General features: G+C 40.8%; 1 protein-coding gene across 2 annotated transcripts in view; it reads right to left on the minus strand.

Moving 5' to 3' along the window:
- The window catches only part of LOC124607479 (spermatogenesis-associated protein 7 homolog), a 104,251-nt gene that overhangs the window by 73,008 nt on the left and 9,545 nt on the right, over positions 1-21,698 (minus strand). The window contains exons 2-3 of one of the 2 annotated variants that reach the window (XM_047139842.1): positions 20,342-20,391; positions 6,049-6,340 (exon numbers count right to left, since the gene is read on the minus strand). In XM_047139842.1, the coding sequence (XP_046995798.1) occupies positions 6,049-6,340; positions 20,342-20,372 (323 nt within the window). In that variant the 5' untranslated portion in view covers positions 20,373-20,391. The remainder of the gene's footprint in view (positions 1-6,048; positions 6,341-20,341; positions 20,392-21,698) is intronic. The other variant, XM_047139852.1, reaches the window with a different exon arrangement.

A 21,698-nucleotide genomic window follows, 5' to 3' on the forward strand; every position in this document is an offset into this window, starting at 1 on the left:
TGAGGCTGTTTCTGCTTACACCAGTGGCAGCTCTGAATACAACTGACTCACATATGTACTTCCTATCTTTTTGCACTTTCTTATCTTGTAGGCTACAAGTGAGCGGATTATTGCTGATTGCCATGCATTGTTGTGATCCAACACAGATTACTGCTTTTTATGGAAGAAATAATGATGTAATGTGCAAATGGAGACATATAAATTTGTCTTTTGATTAGTAATCAAAACGTCCCGGGTTCAAATCCCGCCGCTGCTTAAATTTTGATTAATAATCAGCATTAGCAGCCGAAGACTTCTGGCATAAGAAGTCACCCCTCATTCTGCCAATGGTCTTGTCAAAGAGGGTGGAGGAGTGGACAGAGGTTCAGGGCACTCTCTTGTCCTAGGGGTGGAAAACTGCCCCTAAAGACGGGAGAAACAGTAATTATCTACAGCATGAGGATGCAGAAGGCAATGGAAACCACTGCATTAATGACACAAACATGTATCCACGGGACATGTGGCCTGTAGCTGAAGAAGTGTTATGATGATCTCTCCATTGGCAAAAGATTCCAGAATAGTCCCCCATTTGGATCTCCGGGCTGGGACTGCCAAGGGAGAGGTTACCATGAGAAAAAGATTGATTAATCAACGGAAGGATAATGTTCTATGAGTCGGGGCATGGAATGTCAGAAGCCTGAACACAGTACGGAAACTAGAAAATCTGACAAGGGAAATGCAAAGGCTCAATGTAGATTTAGTAGGGGTCAGTAAAGTGAAGTGGAAAGAAGACAAGGATTTCTGGTATGGCAGAGTGTGTGTTACTGTGAACAGTTTAGTAATAGTGTTGTTCTTATCAGAAGCGACAGCAAACCAACACCAACAACGATAGTTCAGGTATATATGCTGATGTCACAAGCTGAAGATGAAGAGATAGAGAAGGTGTATGAAGATATTCAAAGGGTAATACAGTACGTAAAGGGAGACGAAAATCTAATAGTCATGGGAGACTAGAATGCAGTTGTAGGGGAAGGAGTAGAAGAAAAGGTTACAGGGGAATATGGGCTTGGGACAAGGAATGAGACAGAAAAAAAGACTAATTGATTCTGTAACAATTTTCAGCTAGTAATAGCGAATACTCTGTTCAAGAATCACAAGAGGAGGAGGTATACTTGGAAAAGGCTGGGTGATGAAGATAGAGATTCCGAAATCAGATACTGGACTGTAAGGCGTACCTAGGAGCAAATATAGACTCAGATCATAACATAATAGTGATGAAGAGTAGCCTGAAGTTTAAGACATTAGTCAGGAAGAATCAATACGCAAAGAAGTGGGATATGGAAGTACTACGGAATGATGAGATACACTTGAACTTCTCTAAAGCTACAGATACAGCAATAAGGAATAGCTCAGTAAGCAGTACAGTTGAAGAGGAATGTACATCCCTAAAAAGGGCAATAACAACATTTGGGAAAGAAAACGTAGGTACAAAGAAGGTAACTGCGAAGAAACCATGGGTACAGAAGAAATACTTTAATTGGTCAATGAAAGGAGGAAGTACAAAAATGTTCCGGGAAACTCAGGAACAGAGAAATACAAGTTGCTGAGGAATGAAATAAATAGGAAGTGCAGGGAACCTAAGACGAAATGGCTGCAGGAAAAATGTGAAGACATCGAAAAAGAAATGATTGTCGGAAGGACAGACTCAGCATACAGGAAAGTCAAAACAACCTTTGGCGATATTAAAAGCAAAGGTGATAACATTAAGAGTGCAATGAAAATACCACTATTAAATGCAGAGGAGAGAGCTGATAGGTGGAAATAATACAATGAAAGCCTCTATGAGGGGGAAGATTTGTCTGATGTGATAGAAGAAGAAACAGGAGTTGATTTAGAAGAGATAAGGGATCCAGTACTAGAATCTAAAAGAGCTTTAGAGGACTTAAGGTCAAATAAGGCAGAAAGGATTGATAACGTTCCATCAGAATTTCTAAAATCATTGTGGAACGTGGCAACAAACAACTATTCATGTTGGTTTGTAGAATATATTAGTCTGGCAACATACCATCTGACTTTCTGAAAAGCATCATCCACACAATTCTGATGATTGCAAGACCTGACAAGTGCGAGAATTACTGCACAATCAGCTTACCAGCTCATGCATCCAAGTTGCTTACAAGAATAATATACAGAAGACTGGAAAAGAAAACTGAGGATGCACTACATGATGATCAGTTTGGCTTTAGGAAAGGTAAAGGCATGAGAGAGGCAATTCTGACATTGCAGTTAATAATGGAAGCAAGACTTGAGAAAAATCAAGACACATTCATAGGATCTGGCAACCTGGAAAAAGTGTTTGACGATGTAAAATGGTGCGAGATGTTTGAAATTCTGAGAAAAGTAGGGGTAAGGTATAGTGAAGACGGGTCATATACAATATGTACAACAGTGAAGAGGGAATAATAAGAGTGGATGACCAAGAACGAAGTGCTCATAATAAAAAGGGTGTAAGACAAGGATGTAGCCTTTTTCCCCTACTGTCCAATTTGTACATTGAGGAAGCAATGATGGAAATAAAAGAAAGGTTCAGGAGCAGAATTAAAATTCAAGGTGAAAGGATATCAATCATACGATTCACTGATGACATTGCTATCCTGAGTGAAAGTGAAGAAGAATTACATGATCTGCTGAATGGAATGAACAGTCTAAGGAGTAAAGATTATGGATTGAGAGTAAATTGAAGAAAGACGAAGGTAATGAGAAGTAGTAGAAATGAGAACAGCGAGAAACTTAACATCAGGATTAATGATCATGAAGTAGATGAAGTTAAGAAATTCTGCTACCTAGGCAGTAAAATAACCTATGACAGACAGAGCAAGAACAGCAAGAGCAGACTCTCAATGGCAAAAAGGGCATTCCTAGCCAAAAGAAGTCTACTAATATCAAACATCGGCCTTAATTTGAGGAAGAAATTTCTGAGAATATACGTCTGGAGTACAGTGCTGTATGGTAGTGAAACATGGGCTGTGGGGAAACTGGAACAGAAGAGAATCCAAGCATTTGCGATGTGATGCTGCAGACAAATGTTGAAAATTAAGTGGACTGGTAAGGTAAGGAATTAGGAGGTTCTGTGCAGAATCGGAGAGGAGAGGAATATGTGGAAAACACTGATAAGGAGAAGGGACAGGATGATAGGACATCTATTAAGGCCTGAGGGAATGGCTTCCATGGTACTAGAAGGAGCTGTAGAGGGCAAAAACTGTAGAGGAAGACAGAGACTGGAATACATCCAGCAAATAATTGAGGACGTAAGTTGCAAGTGCCAGTCTGAGATGAAGAGGTTAGCACAGGAGAGGAATTTGTAGTGGGCCGCATCAAACCAGTCGGAATACCGATGGGAAAAAGAGAGAGAGAGAGAGAGAGAGAGAGAGAGAGAGAGAGAGAGAGAGAGGAAGAAATATGAGATCAAACATGCAACACTAATAGCCAAGACTTTTATGAATTATAAAGGCACTGTAATCAGGTATAATTCTTTCCTTCATTGCTACAAAGACTTCTGTCTTGAAAACAATTGATAATGAAGCATGACTGAATCTACAATATATATCAGATGACAGAGATCACTATAAACAGAAGCAAAAGAAACAAGTTTCTTGCCACAGAAGCTCCGACAATGAATGTTTTTGACTTTAAGACTTTCTGGCTGATTTTCTATTAAAAAAACTTGGCCATCAGAAAGAGTTGCTAAGAGAATTGGCTGAAGGCAGCCAAGTGAAAGAAGCAAAATAAACTAAAATAAAATAGTCGCGCCCAAAATCTTTACAGAAGATTCTCCCCCAATTTAATTTTTAAATTATCACTGTTCACAATTAGTTTCTTATCTACAAACACAATTATTTATTTGTTGTAAAGGCTGAAGAATGTTATCAACATTTAAGCGACATATAGGTACAATCAATATTTTCTACACCAAAGCTACCACTTTTTTTTTTTTTTTTTTTTTCCATGTTGACTCACCTAGGCCTCCCCGCTCTAACATCTCAGATTTCATTGAAATTTTATGTGGACTTTCGCATGTGTCCCCAATGAATGTTGGTAAAGTTTAACAATTGCTGAAGCATTACTGACTGACGTATTTTTATGCAAATCAAGTGTTAACTGATTTTATGGAAATTTGGAAAGCAGTATGTTATTGATATTTTATATTGGAAAATATATGTTGCTAAGTTTTTATGTCCAAAGTTTCATGTTTCTTATCGCTTTAATCAGCAAGACATAAGAAGCCAAACTAAAAACTTTATTCACAGTGCGATTTTTCTGGCTACTTTGCCTTAATTCATGTAGCATTGTCAACTCTTGTTGGAAATTAAACTCACTGTTCTTGTAGAGCTTGAAACACATTGTTTAGAATGAGACTGGTTTTGAAGCTTCAACAGAAAACTGTATTTTTGAAAGAAGTGTTAAACACACCATATTTTCATATTTTTACAAAACTCATCATCTTTCCAACAAATTTGTAGATTATTTGAAAATAGTAGATGAATGAAATTTTATATTCCACATCCTTGTGCTACTGAGATATTGCATATTCAGTTTCACGTTCAGTATGCATTTACCTTACATCCGAAGTTTACATTTTTTTTGCCACGATTGTCACACTCAAATTTGATTCAAATTATCTCGCTTTGTTAGCCCATGTTTGATAATCAAATCCACTTTGTTTTGCAGATAGACCATGGTCTTTCTAATGAACCCAGTTTAAAGAGTGATTTATTCAGCATTGGAAAGTGGTACATAAATGAAACTTTACATTTCAGAATGTTGTATTGTTAGGTTACTGTATGCCAAGTTATAAGTTTGTCATACCATTATCTCCTGAAATCAAAAAGCCAAACTTTAAAATTTTTTGGGCGCCAATTTTTAGGGCAATTTTGTCTGAAATTTTCTGTTTGGAGAAATGTATGATACACACTGTGCTGTCTTATAATATATTTATTCACTACTGGTTTCAATCATGGATCAACTTCACAGTGGAAAAATATCTACCTTGACAACTTCACTTGGCATACATGCTATTTAACCAGAAAAGTATATGCCATTGCTGTAGTTCTTACCAAATCTTCAGTTTGCTTGTATCATATGATACTGCACTATTACGGCATTGCAATAGCAACATACGACTTAACTGTTGATGGTAGGTTCAGCAACTACCATGGTTGTAATGGGTAAAGAGACTCAGGGTTTGATTCCATAGAGAGAGCCTGTGTGTGCATGATAAAAACAAACTGACCAAATGTTAAGAACTGCAGAATGATGTATACTCTCCTGGTTAAACAGGTGGATGCCATATGAAGTTGTTACAATATATATTTTTCCACTGTGAAAATGGTCCATGATTGAAACCGATAGTGGATAAACATATTGTAAGACAGCACGGTGTGTATCATGCATTTCTCCAAATAGATCATACTACTGGTAGTAACTTGAATTTTTTTTTTTTATAGAATTTTCTGTCTGACTACAGCTCATAAAATTCTTTTCATTATTATTCAGACAATGGAAACTCCAGTATTCTTAAGAGAACACATAAAGTTGTACAAGATGGCCAAATTTCATTTCTTTCAATAAAATATTGCACGAGATAACAGCTTAAAGTTGCCAGAAATTCACACTCACTCTACGCAAAGTTGCACATGGAGTCAAGCAAGTGCCTGGATTTTGGCCAGTATTGCTTCCATGAATGTTAAACTTTACCAATGTTCATTGATGACAAGTGTGAAAGTTCATATAAAATTTCATCAAAATCCTTGATGGCCGAGCAGGAAAATACCCCGAAATTAGGCAATTTAACATGGAATGATCCACATTTAATAACAGATTAATAAATATTTTTTTTAAAAAAATTTCAACTACATGGCAGTGAATCAAGCCTTTCAAAAATGTACACACAATTATTTGCACTGTTTGCTGCGTGGTTGGTGTGTTACATTCAAAGAATAGAATATTATTATCAAAATTTTACTTTGATAAACTGTTTTTATTTCACAATTTTTTTTCTATTATAATTACCTTCCAGAAATAGGGCCCGGGTTGTATTTCTCACAAGTATTTGTAAGAGCACTATTTGTTGTCTTAGATGAACAATGAAATCCCTGTCTGAGTGAACCATCAGAACTGAGTGGAGAGTGGCACTCTGTGCTTGGTTTCTTCCCTCGTCGTGTTGAAGCACTACTGAACTTACTATGGGAAGGTGCTGATGTGTCTACCACCTTTCTAGCACTTTTTATACGCTTATAGTGCTTAGACATTTGCCAATAAATCATGTTCTGGCTGATGATGTCAGTCGATGTTGGTGCAAATACTAGAAGAAAATACAAAAACATGAAATCATACACAACAACATGCCAATACACGATTCGTATGCCTAATCATTCTTATCATTGTTTCTGCACAATGCAAGCAATGAGAAAGTTATTATTGCCTAAACAATGGTCTTGTTAAAAACTCGTAAATTGTTTTTAAAGATTAGATTAGATGTGCTTTTTGCTCCATTATATCCACAGCAAGGAGATCCTCCAGGATGCAGAAAATGTCAGAATACAGAAATGCACAAAAAATATTTACAAAGAAAAACAAATATGCTAATCTACTTTACAAAGATTCCAAATGAAATGGTCCCCATGGATGTGCAATAAGTAAAAATTTCTACAATATATTTTCATTTAAAAAGATAATAGCAAACTTGCTGCAAAAAACATTTATGTTCAGAACATTAAGGTACATACAATAATTCTTGTTATTGTAGCCACGCATCATCAAACAGAAAAATTATTATACATTTTCTGACATGGAAAACTTTATCTAGGTTTTATGAATTAACCCATTAAGAGGAACTGTACATTCGGAGTAATTCTTATTGAAGCATCTACATGGTTAGATATGTGTACACACAGATACATAGCAGCATAAACCCTCACATATAGTCACACAGGAAGAATAAGTATAAATGACCAAATAATTCTTTTATTCAACTGCCTGACCACCAGTGAAATATAGGTAACCAACTACATTTTAACACATTTAATTTCCTCAATCAGTTTAGGGGAAATTCTGATGCCACACAAAATGATAAAATTTTCTGCACATTAATTTATAACTGGCTAAAACTGATGACAGAGACTCCACAAAATGAGGGTTGTCATATTGTTGGAAAAAACTGTTGAAATAGGTTGTACAGTAATTTATTTGTTTTAAGAATCACATTCTAGTCTATCACCTGGCTAGAGGTAATCATGTAACAATGGGTGTTGCCTCTGCTGACTCTCTATTGTTCTTTCCCTCAATTTTTGTGGTCACAGTTGGACATTTGACTCTACCGATGAAAGATTATTGTTGTGGCGGTATTACTCTTCATTTCCATATACTTCAATATCTCTCTTCCTACCGTCAAGTGAGGTGGCACAATGATGAAACGAATACTTATATTTTGAAAGAGCGACAGCCAAATCCCCGTCAAGCCTTCCAGAAGTAGTTCCATATTTCCCTTAAATCTATAAGATATTAAATGTCAGAAAAGTTCTTTGAAAAACATACAGTCTGCTTCCTCCATGAACCTTGCCCAATTTTAGCACATCCTCACTCTTTAATGACATTGTCACTAGCTCAGTGCTGAACTCTAATCTTTCTTCCATCAATAATATCACTGGATTTACGTGTGAAACACGTGTATGGATATTTTGGATTTACAACATGTACAATAGTGTGTAGGTATTCTATTTCACTCTCTCTGCTGGTTGCACTTGTTTAATGCTTGAAGAGCATTGTGCCCACGTTTAAATGCCAGTAATACAGGGTGTTTAAAAAATGACCGGTATATTTGAAACGGCAATAAAAACTAAACGAGCAGCGATAGAATTACACCGTTTGTTGCAATATGCTTGGGACAACAGTACATTTTCAGGCAGACAAACTTTCGAAATTACAGTAGTTACAATTTTCAACAACAGATGGCGCTGCAAGTGATGTGAAAGATATAGAAGACAACGCAGTCTGTGGGTGCGCCATTCTGTACGTCGTCTTTCTGCTGTAAGCGTGTGCTGTTCACAATGTGCGAGTGTGCTGTAGACAACATGGTTTATTCCTTAGAACAGAGGATTTTTCTGGTGTTGGAATTCCACCGCCTAGAACACAGTGTTGTTGCAACAAGACGAAGTTTTCAACGGAGGTTTAATATAACCAAAGGACCGAAAAGCAATACAATAAAGGATCTGTTTGAAAAATTTCAACGGACTGGGAACGTGACTGATGAACGTGCTGGAAAGGTAGGGCGACTGCGTACGGCAACCACAGAGGGCAACGCGCAGCTAGTGCAGCAGGTGATCCAACAGCGGCCTCGGGTTTCCGTTCGCCGTGTTGCAACTGCGGTCCAAATGACGCCAACATCCACGTATCGTCTCATGCGCCAGAGTTTACACCTCTATCCATACAAAATTCAAATGCGGCAACCCCTCAGCGCCGCTACCATTGCTGCACGAGAGACATTCGCTAACGATATAGTGCACAGGATTGCGATATGCATGTGGGCAGCATTTGGTTTACTGACGAAGCTTATTTTTACCTGGACGGCTTCGTCAATAAACAGAACTGGCGCATATGGGGAACCGAAAAGCCCCATGTTGCAGTCCCATCGTCCCTGCATCCTCAAAAAGTACTGGTCTGGGCCGCCATTTCTTCCAAAGGAATCATTGGCCCATTTTTCAGATCCGAAACGATTACTGCATCACGCTATCTGGACATTCTTCATGAATTTGTGGCGGTACAAACTGCCTTAGACGACACTGCGAACACCTCGTGGTTTATGCAAGATGGTGCCCGGCCACATCGCACGGCCGACGTCTTTAATTTCCTGAATGAATATTTCGATGATCGTGTGATTGCTTTGGGCTATCCCAAACATACAGGAGGCGGCGTGGATTGGCCTCCCTATTCGCCAGACATGAACCCCTGTGACTTCTTTCTGTGGGGACACTTGAAAGACCAGGTGTACCGCCAGAATCCAGAAACAATTGAACAGCTGAAGCAGTACATCTCATCTGCATGTGAAGCCATTCCGCCAGACACGTTGTCAAAGGTTTCGGGTGATTTCATTCAGAGACTACCCCATATTATTGCTACACATGGTGGATATGTGGAAAATATCGTACTATAGAGTTTCCCAGACTGCAGCGCCATCTGTTGTTGAAAATTGTAACTACTGTAATTTCGAAAGTTTGTCTGCCTGAAAATGTACTGTTGTCCCAAGCAACAAACGGTGTATTTCTATCGCTGCTCGTTTAGTTTTTATTGCCGTTTCAAATATACCGGTCATTTCTGAAACACCCTGTAGCAAATGTGATAAACTGCAATCATAACTCACATCCTTCTTGACACTAGATTTCTCTCACAACCTTCCTCATGTATATCTCCCACTTGGCTTTTGTAAATCTTGTAATACGAGGGGCATTTGCAAAGTCCATGCAAAATATTAACTACTTACTTGTCTGGGGTAAACTTTTTTATTTTTGAACATAGTCTCCTTTTAGACTTATAAACTTCATCCAATGCTCTTCTAATTTGTTGATCCCTTCCGAATAATAGGAATTGTCCAAGTCTGCAAAATAGCTATTAATTGCTGCAATCACCTCCTCATTTGAATAAAATCTTTGTCCTGCCAGCCATTTCTTCAAACTGGGGAACAAATAGTAGTCCGAGGGAGCCAAGTATGGAGAACAGGGGGGATGTGAAACAAGTTGGAATCCTATTTCCATTAATTTTGCGACCACAACTGCTGAGGTGCAGGCTGGTGCATTGTCGTGATGGAAAAGGACTTTTTTGTGGTCCAATGGCTGGCATTTTTCTTGCAGCTCGGTTTTCAAACTGTCCAACAACGATGAATAATATGCACCTGTGATAGTTTTACCCTTTTCCAAATAGTTGATGAAGATTATCCCTTGCGAATCCCAAGAGACAGTTGCCATAACCTTTCAGGCCAAAGGAATGGTCTTCGCCTTTTTTGGTGCAGATTCTCCCCTGGTAACCCATTGTTTAGACTGTTGTTTGGTCTCAGGCGTATAGTAATGTCTCCATGTTTCATCCTGCAGATTCTTCCCGAACAGCTGCAAAACCACCCTTGCAACACTTCACACGATTCCGTTTTCGGTTAAGAGTGAGCGATCGCGGAACCCACCTTGCAGATAGCTTTCTCATGTCCAAATGTTTATGCAAAATATTATGTACCCATTCATTCGAGATGCCCACAGCACTAGCAATCTCGCGTACCTTAACTCTTCTGTCATCCATCACCATATCATGGATTTTATCAATGATTTCTGGATTATCACTTGTGCCCATATGGCCACTCCCAAAATTTTGAAACCACTTATAAACTGTTCTAATCGAAGGTGCAGAGTCACCGTAATGTTTATCAAGCTTCTCTTTAGTCTCCTGAGGCATTTTGCCTTTCTTAAGGTAATGTTTAATCACCACACGAAATTCCTTTTTATCCATTTTTTGACAATCACTCGACTTCCTCCATTCACACAAATACCAAACACAAATAAATAGACCAATATGGCTGAAACTTGGTGTGCGTTCTTTCCAAAGATGCTACTAACTAAATATGACCTTGATATGCGCCGGTGATGCCATCTCTCGGACTTTGCACGGACTTTTCAAACGCCCCTCTTACACTCATTTTTTCTCTGTTCTTCATTACCAGAATTCCAGACATCTTCCACTTTCTTGACTTATCATTCCAAAATGAAGTGTAATGCCAGAATTATTTAACAGGTGTCTTTACCTTTTCTACAAGCAAACCGATTACCCTTTTCCTATTCAGCTCTTTATTTACAGCCTTCAGCGCCTCATTCTAGCCAGTTTACGGCAGAAGATTCCCAACTGATCAAATAAAAAGATCTCATATTTATCTCCTTTTGCTTTATTGGTGTGCTGTTGATACTGTTTCCCTGGAAGCTTAAAAAAACTGATTATCAAATGGTTCAAATGGCTCTGAGCACTATGGGACTTAACATCTGTGGTCATCAGTCCCCTAGAACTTAGAACTACTTAAACCTAACTAACCTAAGGACATCACACACATCCATGCCCGAGGCAGGATTCGAACCTGCGACCGTAGCAGTCGCACGGCTCCGGACTGAGCGCCTAGAACCGCGAGACCACCGCGGCCGGCAACTGATTATCCATTTCAACTTGTTCACTAATGAGATATTCATGATTTGGACTATCCTCATTCCTTCACAATCTCAACGCCTTCCGTCTCGTCTGCTTCACCTTGTCCCCCTCAATCCAGTGTGCCACCTTCCTGGATGCTGAACTCTTCCTCTCTGAAGGCCCCACCCACACATCTGTCCTCATTAAACCAACCAACCACCAACAGCATCTGCGTTTCAACAGCTGCCATCCCTTCCACACCAAAAAATTCCTCCCATATACCCTAACCACCTGTCAACGGTATATCTGCAGTGATAAGGTCTCGCACAGGCCTTCACAGACAGGCAGTACCCTCAGATTTAGTCTGTAAATAGATTTCCTGTGTCATAACCCCACACACCCCCAATTTCCTACCACCCCAAGAATCAGTTACAAAGAAGTGAACCTTTCAGCACCCAATACTGCCCCAGACTGTAACAGTTGAACCACATCTTTCATCAAGGCTTTGATTGTCTATCATCATGCCCTGAAAAGGGGGACATCCTACGCAAAATCCCCCCCCCCCCCCCCCCCGAGTGATGTTCTGTCACCTACCCAACTTCCACAACACTCTAGTCCATTCCTATGACACTCCCAATTCCAACCCTTTGTCACAGGAATCATATTCCTACGGAAGACCCAAGTGCAACACCTGCCCAATACATCCACCCTGTTGTCACAAGCTTATCCTACCCCATCAGAGGCCAGGCCACCTGTGATAGCAACTATGTCAGATAGTAGCTCAGCTTCAATCACTGCAAATCTTTTTATATTGGTGTGACGACCAACCAACTGTCTGCCAGGATGAATGGTCACTGCCAAACTATGGCCAAGAGCAAAGTTAACCACCCTGTGGCACAACATGCAGCTGAACACAACATGCTCGATTTCAATGGCAGCTTCACAACCCATGCTATCTGGATCCTCCCCTACACTACCAGCTTTTCTGTTGCCCAGATGGGAGCTATCCTTAGAACACATTCTCCACTCCCAGAATCAATCCAGACTCAACCTATGGCAACACACTTTTCCACACCCTCCATACAGCAGGTTTCACCACCAATGTCCTATCACCTCCTCCCAATTCATGTCCCCTTAGCCTCATTGTGTGACACTCTATGCCAACACATCCAGTGGTCTTTTCCCTTCCCTGCTCCTCTCCTTTTCCATTCCCCATTACGCCACCCTCCCTCACCAGCAGTCTCTCGACGCTCCGGCAGCCTTGTCCTGCCACCAACTAGTCCCCGCACATGGTGTCAGAGGTCATCGCCCCTCTCTCCGAAATCTATGGGAATTAGGTGACTTGTGTGTGCACAGATGTGGTGCCAAATCCCTCCAACGATCTACCAATGGCTCACTGCATCCACACCACGATGCGTCACTGCTCTTATCTGTGCCGGAGGTGGACATACTGGCTATTAAGTAGCCATGGTGGTCATAATGTTCTTGCTGATCAGTGTACATCATTTGCTTGACCCAGTTTTTTATTTATCTTCTACACAAAAAGTTATTTGGGATGGTAAAGACAAATGGAACATACTGTAGGCTCCAGTTGGTTTATTTTTCACACTAGAGTGAAGTGCTAGCAGATCAGTGGATAATCAAAAAGTTTTGTCTATGTTATATTTTGAAAAACTTCTGGCAGCAAGGTCCTTTTTATTATTATTATTATTATTATTTTTAACAGATTAGCTTTGATATGTTTGACATAATTTTTTTCAGTAATGCACAAACGAGATATTACTGTCAATCAATATAATGCAATGGTAGCCATATTTTTTATTTCCAAAATAACACTACAAAACAAGGAAATATGGCAAAAATGAAAAACATATGAAACTTCACAAGTCAACAGAAATTATCACATCTGGGAGAAAAGACAATTTTGGCAAAAAATAACACTAAAATCAGCCATTAAATATAACGATCTTTTCCTTTCACTACTAATCAAGAACCTTAGTTCAGCATTTTTTCCCTCAGAAGTACCCTCCATAAGGTTGGCAAGATGTTGAATTATTTTGCATGTAATACTTGCGACAGTACTAGCCATACCACACATGCCAGAATTTGAAAATCCTGCTGCCAGCCACAGCATGGGAAGAGCACACAGTTACAAAAAACACCTGGGCTGCCGTAATGACTGGGGGTGCTGTAGCACAGCTTGGAGTCAGTCAGCATAAACAGGTGTTGGGAGTCGGTTGTGCCTCTCAGTGAGCAGCGAGTGAAACATCTACTCTGCCTGCAAGGACACGGCTTGCATGGGCCAGGCTGGTGAGTGGTGAGACAGTGCTCTTAGCATTTCACCAGCTGGGCTGCCAGCCATCAAACATTTTTGGGTCGGTACTAATCTGAGTGAGTAGGCACAAAAGAGGATCCCAAATAACATGATCTCATCCATGTATCCTGTGATCTTAAGCCCTTATGGTTCATTCTGTGGTCAGAGTAGGTCAATCTCAAACGGTGTTGTGCGGACATTGGTATATTTCCGTGCTCTGTCAACCTGTCGCTAACTATTGCTCGCTTGACCTGTTGTGAAATTTGTTGCACTGTTTACTGGTGAGGCGTGTTTGTAGCAGAAACTTTTACAGCCGAAGAGCAGTTTGCAAGTAAGTGATCTTGTTGTTGTGGGTAAACTACAATTTAGGCTTTGTGTAAAAACTGCTATCCACTGGTGGGGGTTGATTCTGTGTTCATGGGAGCAATTGCATCTTAATTAAAGTGGAGTAGATTCAGGGGTTGTTTATGGTCTTTTTGAATAGCTGAGCATAATATCATATAAGTATCACCCACCCTGTTGCTCTTCCCTTCGGCAGTAAATATCATTTGTGTAATCTATTGTGCGTCATTGGTATTTTGTACTGAGAATTCTTTACAAACGCATCATGTGGACGTGCTCGGCAGTGTATCTTAAAACTGTGGTATTCTCCGTTAGCTGCTCTAAACACAGGTTTACTTTTGGTAGGAACCTTGGAGCTTCCCGAAATACAGTATAACCTCATTAGCACAACCTCGCATAAGATGAACCTGCAGTTAACGCGAAAAAAATATTGGTCCCACCAGGAATACATTAGTTCTTATGGTATGTTTTATCGGTTAACACGAATTTCAGTTCCTAGCGCAAATAAATTTCACTGTAACACAAACTTCCGACCTTAGAGTATTCTAAAGCATAATTTTTTTTTCCGAAATGAATATAGGAAATGTAGCTACAAAGCTAATTATACTTATTGTTGACTCGTTTTTAATGTATTATAGGTTGGTAGCCACGATTATCACCTCAACAATCAGCGTATGCTGTACATTGTAAGACATTCAATAATGTGTGCAGCAGCTTTTAGGAATGTACTCAGTGCCAGATTTGACAGGTGTTCTGTTAGCTGTATCGAGTTGGAATACTGAATGAAAACTACAGTTACAACCGGTACCATAGCACGCGAAAATAGCAAAGAGGAAACAGACAGCTCTAAATGTACAGTCAAAGCTTAAGATTCTAGATGAAATGGACCATGGTACCAATAAAACAGCAATTGCAGAGCACTTTGGAATACCTAAATCTACTTTACCTACAATTATGAAGAATCGAGAAAAGATTATTAATGCTGCAGCATCAGGTTCTGGAAACAAATCTAAACAACTTCGTACTGCCAAGTATGAAGACATCGAGACGTTACTGCTAGAATGGTTCAATCATATGCGTGCATCTAACATACCTTTAACTGGCCCTGTGATTCAGTCAAAAGCAAATGATATTGCTAAAGATGCAGGCACCGAAGACTTCTGTTGTTCTGCTTGTTGGTTGAATCGGTTCCAAAAGAGACACTCAATTTCACCTGTACAAATTTGTGGAGAAGCAAATAAAGTTGATGAAGAAAGTGCGAACAGCTGGTTGCCTCGTGTGATGTGTTTAACATGGATGAAACTGGATTTTTCTACAATCTTTTTCCAAATCACACCCTGGGGATAAATGGTGTTAAGTGTCACGGTGTAGCACGAAGCAAACAACGTGTGACTGTTGTACTGTGCTGTAATGCTGACGGCAGTGAGAAGTTTCGTCCCTGGGTTATCGGTAAATCCGAGAAACCACGTTGCTTTAAAAACATAAATATGGACACTTTACCTTGCATCTACTCTCACCACAAGAAAGCTTGGATCGATGGCACACCATTTTGCAAGTGGCTTCTTCGTTTCAGCAGTCGAATGGTTGCTCAAAATAGACATGTTCTTCTTACATTGGACAGATGTACTGCCCATAACGTTCATGATCTGAACGTATCCAACATAAATGTTCAGTTTTTCCCACCCAACACCACTTGCTGCCTTCAGCCTTGGAACAAGGCATAATCTCTCTCATAAAGAGAGCTTATCGTAAGCGACTTGTAAGAGCTACAATTCGTGCTGCTGAAAACCATAGTGCAACCCCAAATTGGAATCTGCTTGACACAATAAAAGCCATCACAGTAGCCTGGAGCTCAGTATCGCCACATCATATAGGGAAGTGCTTTAACAGAGCTTGGAGACATAGCAACACTGAAGATGTCCACGAGTTAGAGGAAGCCACTTCACCTGATGAATGGACAGTTCTGCAGGATGTTGCGAACCCTGGGATTAGTTTCGAAGAATTCATTAGTGTAGACAACAATGTTGCTGTATGTGCTTCTGTGGAATCGGATGCACCAACAGCTGTGAACAAGGTGCAAGAAGGACCATCAGAAGAAAGTGAAGAGGAAGAGAATACAGATACCATTCCACCTACCCGTCAAGAGATGTTTAAAGCCTTGGACTGTTTAGAACAGTTCGCTTCAACATCCGACGTCACTGCTGGGTTTACGGACACTATCATTACAATTGGTTGTGAAATTACAAAATATTATCGTTCCCATGAATGTCAACAAACCATGACCGAATTTTTTCCAAGAAAGTAATGTACATAATTTGTGAGTACTTGTAATTTTACAATCACTTCATAGTGTTATAAGTCAACAATAACGTGATTGATAGTGTAGTGTATTACACATTAGTGTACTGCTGTACATGTATACTTATTAAAATCTGTGTTTTTCACTTAACACGAATTTTTTTAAAACAAACTCCTAATTTTACGGTCCCTTCGGATTCGTGTTAATGAAGTTTTACTGTATTAATTGAAGCTATAGGTTTACCATCACTTGTGTTCTGGAACTGTAACATAAGTAGGCTGAAAAATGTGGGTGGATAGTTTGTTTAATCATTTAGAGGTGTTAATTTGAGTGTGCTGTAGCTGGAGCTTGACCAACCTGAATCTGTCAGACTTGGGTTATGAAAACTGTAAATTTGGAGCACTATTTTACTATTTTCATATTACAGTTTTTACAAACTGCACTAATTTTTTATTTTGTTAGGAGAGAGTTTTCATATTTTGTGGGATAATTGTTTGTTCATAATTGAGAATGATTTTAAATTGTGCACATGTTTCTCAGCACAGCACCATCTCTCTCCCAATCTCAGTTCCTGCTACACTTTGGTAGCACAGTGTGGTTCAGGATTTGCATTTTGATGTGTCCAAGGCCATTTCAGGGACAAGCAAGTGAGCTGATGAGTAGGGTACCTGAACTGGGTGCTGTGGTGGAATCCGGTTTAAGGAGTTGTACGAACAATTCAATGAGTTATTTGGGCTGGTGCAGGAGACGAGTAATGTTATTCGTGAGACGATACTGATGAGGTACCCTTGCCCTCGCAGCCAAGAACTGGTGAACCTGTCAGGTAAGGCTTAAGGGAAGGGTTCCCTAAGACGTTTGCTAAAATACCAAATCCCGTGAGTACACTGCTGCAGTAAGGGGAAGTGTTATCAGTTACATCTGTGGAAGAGGTTGGGCAAGCACTGCAATTTCTTTTTGGAACTACAAGATCGGGTTGTAGCACTGAATTTAAGTGATAACATTATTGCCTGCTGTTGAACCCTATGGTTTCTGGTAGGCTAGGGATGTTTATAAGGCAAGCTAAGCATAATTGATTTTCATTTTTTTATTTAAGGTGTTCAGTCAGTAAAAACTTCCTAGCGGCATGGACACACCATCAGTTAAATGAGAGAAAGTATATTGGCATCTAGTATGACAATGAATTGTTAGAAGATTATATGATGAGGGTACTGGATTTGGTACAGAGTATGTGTTTGGAATTCAATGAACAAGAGATTAGGGCTGACATCTTGGAAGACTTGCAACTCAATGATTGTTGCAGGATTACCTTCCACAGGAGATTGACCAGTTTTGAGCAATTAGTCATGCTGACAGGATGCAAACGGATGCTAGGGCAATGGTACGGTGTGACACAAGATTGGATGGTTGTCTGGTTTGGGGTATAATGGGACCAAACTACAGGGTCATCAGTCCCTTTTTCCTGATGCAAGCAAGGCTCAAAGTACAAAAACACCCAACAATGGACCTAAAAAGAAAACAAATGGAACAAACAAAAAACGGGGAAAACATATACCACAAGGAAAAGTACAGAGTGGGCTGGCTAATCACAATAATAAAAGAGAATGAGCCAGGCACTCTGCATCACATTAAGATATCCACCCCAAAGACAAGGCGAGGTGAGCACATGTAGGGAAAAGACGACCACCAAGACAAAGAAATGCAAAGAAAGTGTGACAGAGTTAAAATGGAGGGAGGGTGGCGACTTCAGAGAGAAGGATAAGTGCCCACCCTTAGATGATGGTATGATAAAATCCCCCCCCCCCCCCCTCTCACGAATAAAACCTAAAACTAAATCTGCTGTCGAGGCACTGTTGCCCGACACCAAAGGTAGGGTGCTGGGAAGGTTAAAAGTCCGCCACAGAGTGGCTAAAGGTGGCCAATCCAGCAAGACGTGGACGACAGTCATATGGGAGCCATAGTGACACTGAGGTGGGTCCTTGTGATGGAGGAGGTAGCCATGAGTTAGCCACATATGGCCAATGTGGGGCCGGCAGAGAGCCACAGAGTCCCTGCCAGAGGCCTGCATGGAGGTCTTCCACACATTCGTAGTCTCCTTAAGGGCACACAGTTTGTTGTGCATACTGAGATTATGGCATTCCGTCTCCCAAAGATGAAAAACCTTGCAGCATAATAATGATCGCAAGTCAGTTGCACGGATGCCGATCTCCAGAAGCGGTTTCCGTGTAGCCTGTTTGGCCAGCCTGTCGGCAAGTTCATTTCCTGGGATTCCGACATGGCCTGGGGTCAACACAAACAACATGGAATGACTGGACCATTCCAGGGCGTAGATGGACTCCTGAATGATTGCTACCAAAGGATGGCGGGGGTAGCACTGGTTGATAGTTTGTAGGCTGCTCAAGGAGTCAGTACAGAGAAGAAATGACTTGTCAGGGCATAAGCGGATGCGCTCAAGAGTATGAGAAATGGCCGCCAACTCTGCAGTGAAAACACTGCAGCCATCTGGCAAGGAGTGCTGTTCAATATGTCCTCCATGAACATACGCGAAGCCATCAAGCCTTCAGTGTAAACCACTTCATGGTTCCCATACATGTCAAGGATCGAGAGGAAGTGACAGCGGAGAGCTGCAGGGTTAATTGAGTACTTAGGACCACGTGAAAGTTCCAGGTAAAGCTTTGGCCTATGTGTACACCATGGAGGTGTACGTGAATGGACCTCAAGTATAGGTGGTAAAGGCAAAGCCTCCACTTCAGACAGAAGAGATCGCATGCAAACTGCAATTTTAAGCCCTGACCGGGGCCTCCAATGTGGGAGCTGAACCACCATGGATGGGAAAAGGAGCCAGTAATTCAGATGCTCAGGAGAACTACAAATGTGTGCAACATAACCGGCGAACAGTTGTGCGCGCCTGACCTTCAATGGACGGACTCTGGCCTCCACCAGACGCTGGTCACCAGACTTGTCCTAAAAGTTCCTGTTGCCAGTTGAACACCACAATGGTGCACTGGGTTGAGTAAACGCAACGCTGAGGGTGCCGCCGAACCATAAACCAGACTCCCATAGTCAAGGCGGGATTGAACAAGGACTCTGTAGAGCTTCAGCAGTGTAGAGCGATCTGCATCCCAGTTGGTGTTGCTCAGGCAGCAGAGGGCATTGAGTTGCTGCCAGCACTTCCACTTCAGCTGACAAAGATGAGGAAGCCATGTTAAACGGTCGTCGAAAACCAGTCCTAAGAATCAATATGCCTCCACTACAGTGAGTGGATTGTCATTGAGGTAAAGTTCTGGTTCCGGATGAACGGTACAATGCCGACAGAAGTGCATGACAAACGACTATGCAGCTGAAAACTGGAAGCCATGGGTTAAAGCCCATGACTGCACCTTGTGGATGGCTCTCTGTAGGCACCGCTCAGCAATACTGGTACTGGAAGAGCAGTACAAATTGCAGAAGTTGTCTGCATACAGAGAATTAGAGCCCATGACTGTGCCTTGTGGATGGCTCCCTGTAAATGCCGCTCAGCAACACCAGTACTAGTGGAGCAGTATGAAATGCAGAAGTTGTCTGCATACTGAGAAGGTGAGATGGATGGCCCTACAGCTGCTGCTAGACCATTAACGACCACTAAAAATAGAGATACACTCAATACAGAGCCCTGCGGGACCCCACTCTCTTGGATACTGATCGATGGTATACTATGGTTAAAAGATGAGTCAACTGAGCTACAAATTCAGTGTAGAATCGGACAGGGATTTGATTAGGTCCTGGAGCTTAGTTCAATTTTAAAAATTTCAATTGTTTCACAAATGCCACTGACACTAATACACATTTCATTCATTTGTGCAATGGTACGAGACAAACTGGGGCTATCCTCCAGGATTTTCCTTTGTAAAAGACCATTTTAAAATGTGTTTCATACATGACTTTTACACATGAGAAGTTGTTTTTCTCCCTGGTTCCTTTATTCTTACTGAGCCTAAAGTGAGAGATATTTCAGTCGCATTCTTTATACAACAGTTCTTATGCACACCCTGCTTTAAAATATTACTTTTTTTACTCCACAGCTGATCAATATTGAGTTAAGCTATGTCAGTTACTCTTCATAAATGTAATAACTACTTCATGGTAATAATTATTGCCACAAATGGTCATGTGGCATTTATACAGCACGTGATTCCCTTATACCCAGACAGCTGTTGACTCACCATTACTCTTTACTCTTGTAAAGCACTTCATGATTCAACGTATACAAAATCTGAAAAATGAAGAGCACACAATTAAAATTAATTTGGTCATTCTATCAACATATAATTGTTAAATATTGTTAATTTTAAATATGGCTTACTGAGTGGGTACAAATAGAGAAAATAAAAATAGACAAGGGAAACCAATAACAAGATTTCTTGTATTGCATCACCCGGCACTAAAACGTAATAGGTGTGTATGATGAGGAAAAGAGATGACAGAACGGAAACTTTTTTTCAGGTGCAAAGGGGAAAATAAGCAGTAGGCAGGATTCCAAATATGCACAGATTGCCATCTACATCTACTTGACTTCTGAAATTCACACCTAAGTGTCTCGCAGAGGGTACATCAAACCACCTTCAGACTACGAGGCACATCCACAAAGTAAGTTTCCTGATTTTTTTTTCCTTTAAAGTAAAGTTGTGTTTAGGCAAGAAAATTGCACCTGTGCAGCAGATCTATGATATGACAATCAAATGTTGGCCGGACAGACCCCAACTGGTGCGAGTAACGCTGAAATGGCGTCTCTTCTTCATTCTCTCGCCGCCTGTGAGGTTTGGTCAGTGATAAGGCTCCTTAATGCACAAAACATAGCACCCATCGAAATTCATCTTCAGCCCTATCCAGTCTTCAGGCAGAACATCATGAGCAAACAGATGGTGCGTAGCTTGTTTAGACTTTTTTCTGAAGGTCGTCAAAGTGTCCATGATGATGAGTGCAGTGGGTGTCCATCCCTCATCAATGACCATCTAGTTGAACTGACCCAGCAGTGCATCCTGGAGAACCATTGCTTCATGATTACAGAGCTCAGCGGCCATTTTCCGCAAATATCACAATCCTTGTTGCATGAAATTTTTCTAAGCACCTGCTGTTTAGTAAATTGTGTGCCAGCTGGGTGCCACAAAACCTGGCACCTGAGCACAAAATTAAATGCTTTGAAGCATCACTGATGTTTCTGCAGTGGTATCATGATGACGGCGACGAGTTTCTGGACACGATCGTCACAGGCAATGAGACATGAATTTCTCACTTGACACCGGAAACCAACCAGCAGTCAATGGATTGGCATCACAGTGGGTCTCCAGTCAAGATGAAATTCAAACAGACTGTGTCGCTCCAGAAAGACATGTGCACGGTGTTGTGGGACAGCACAGGTATTCTGCTCATTGACTTCCTGTCCAGATGTGAAACAGTGAACACTGACCGTTACGGTGAAACAATGCAGAAACTGTGACATGCCATTCAGAGCAAGAGGTATGGAACGCTTACTGCAAGTGTTGTGCTGCTCCATGACAATGCTCGACCCCATACAGCTTG

The sequence above is a fragment of the Schistocerca americana genome, chromosome 1, assembly GCF_021461395.2.
Source record: "Schistocerca americana isolate TAMUIC-IGC-003095 chromosome 1, iqSchAmer2.1, whole genome shotgun sequence".
Lineage (NCBI taxonomy): Eukaryota > Metazoa > Arthropoda > Insecta > Orthoptera > Acrididae > Schistocerca > Schistocerca americana.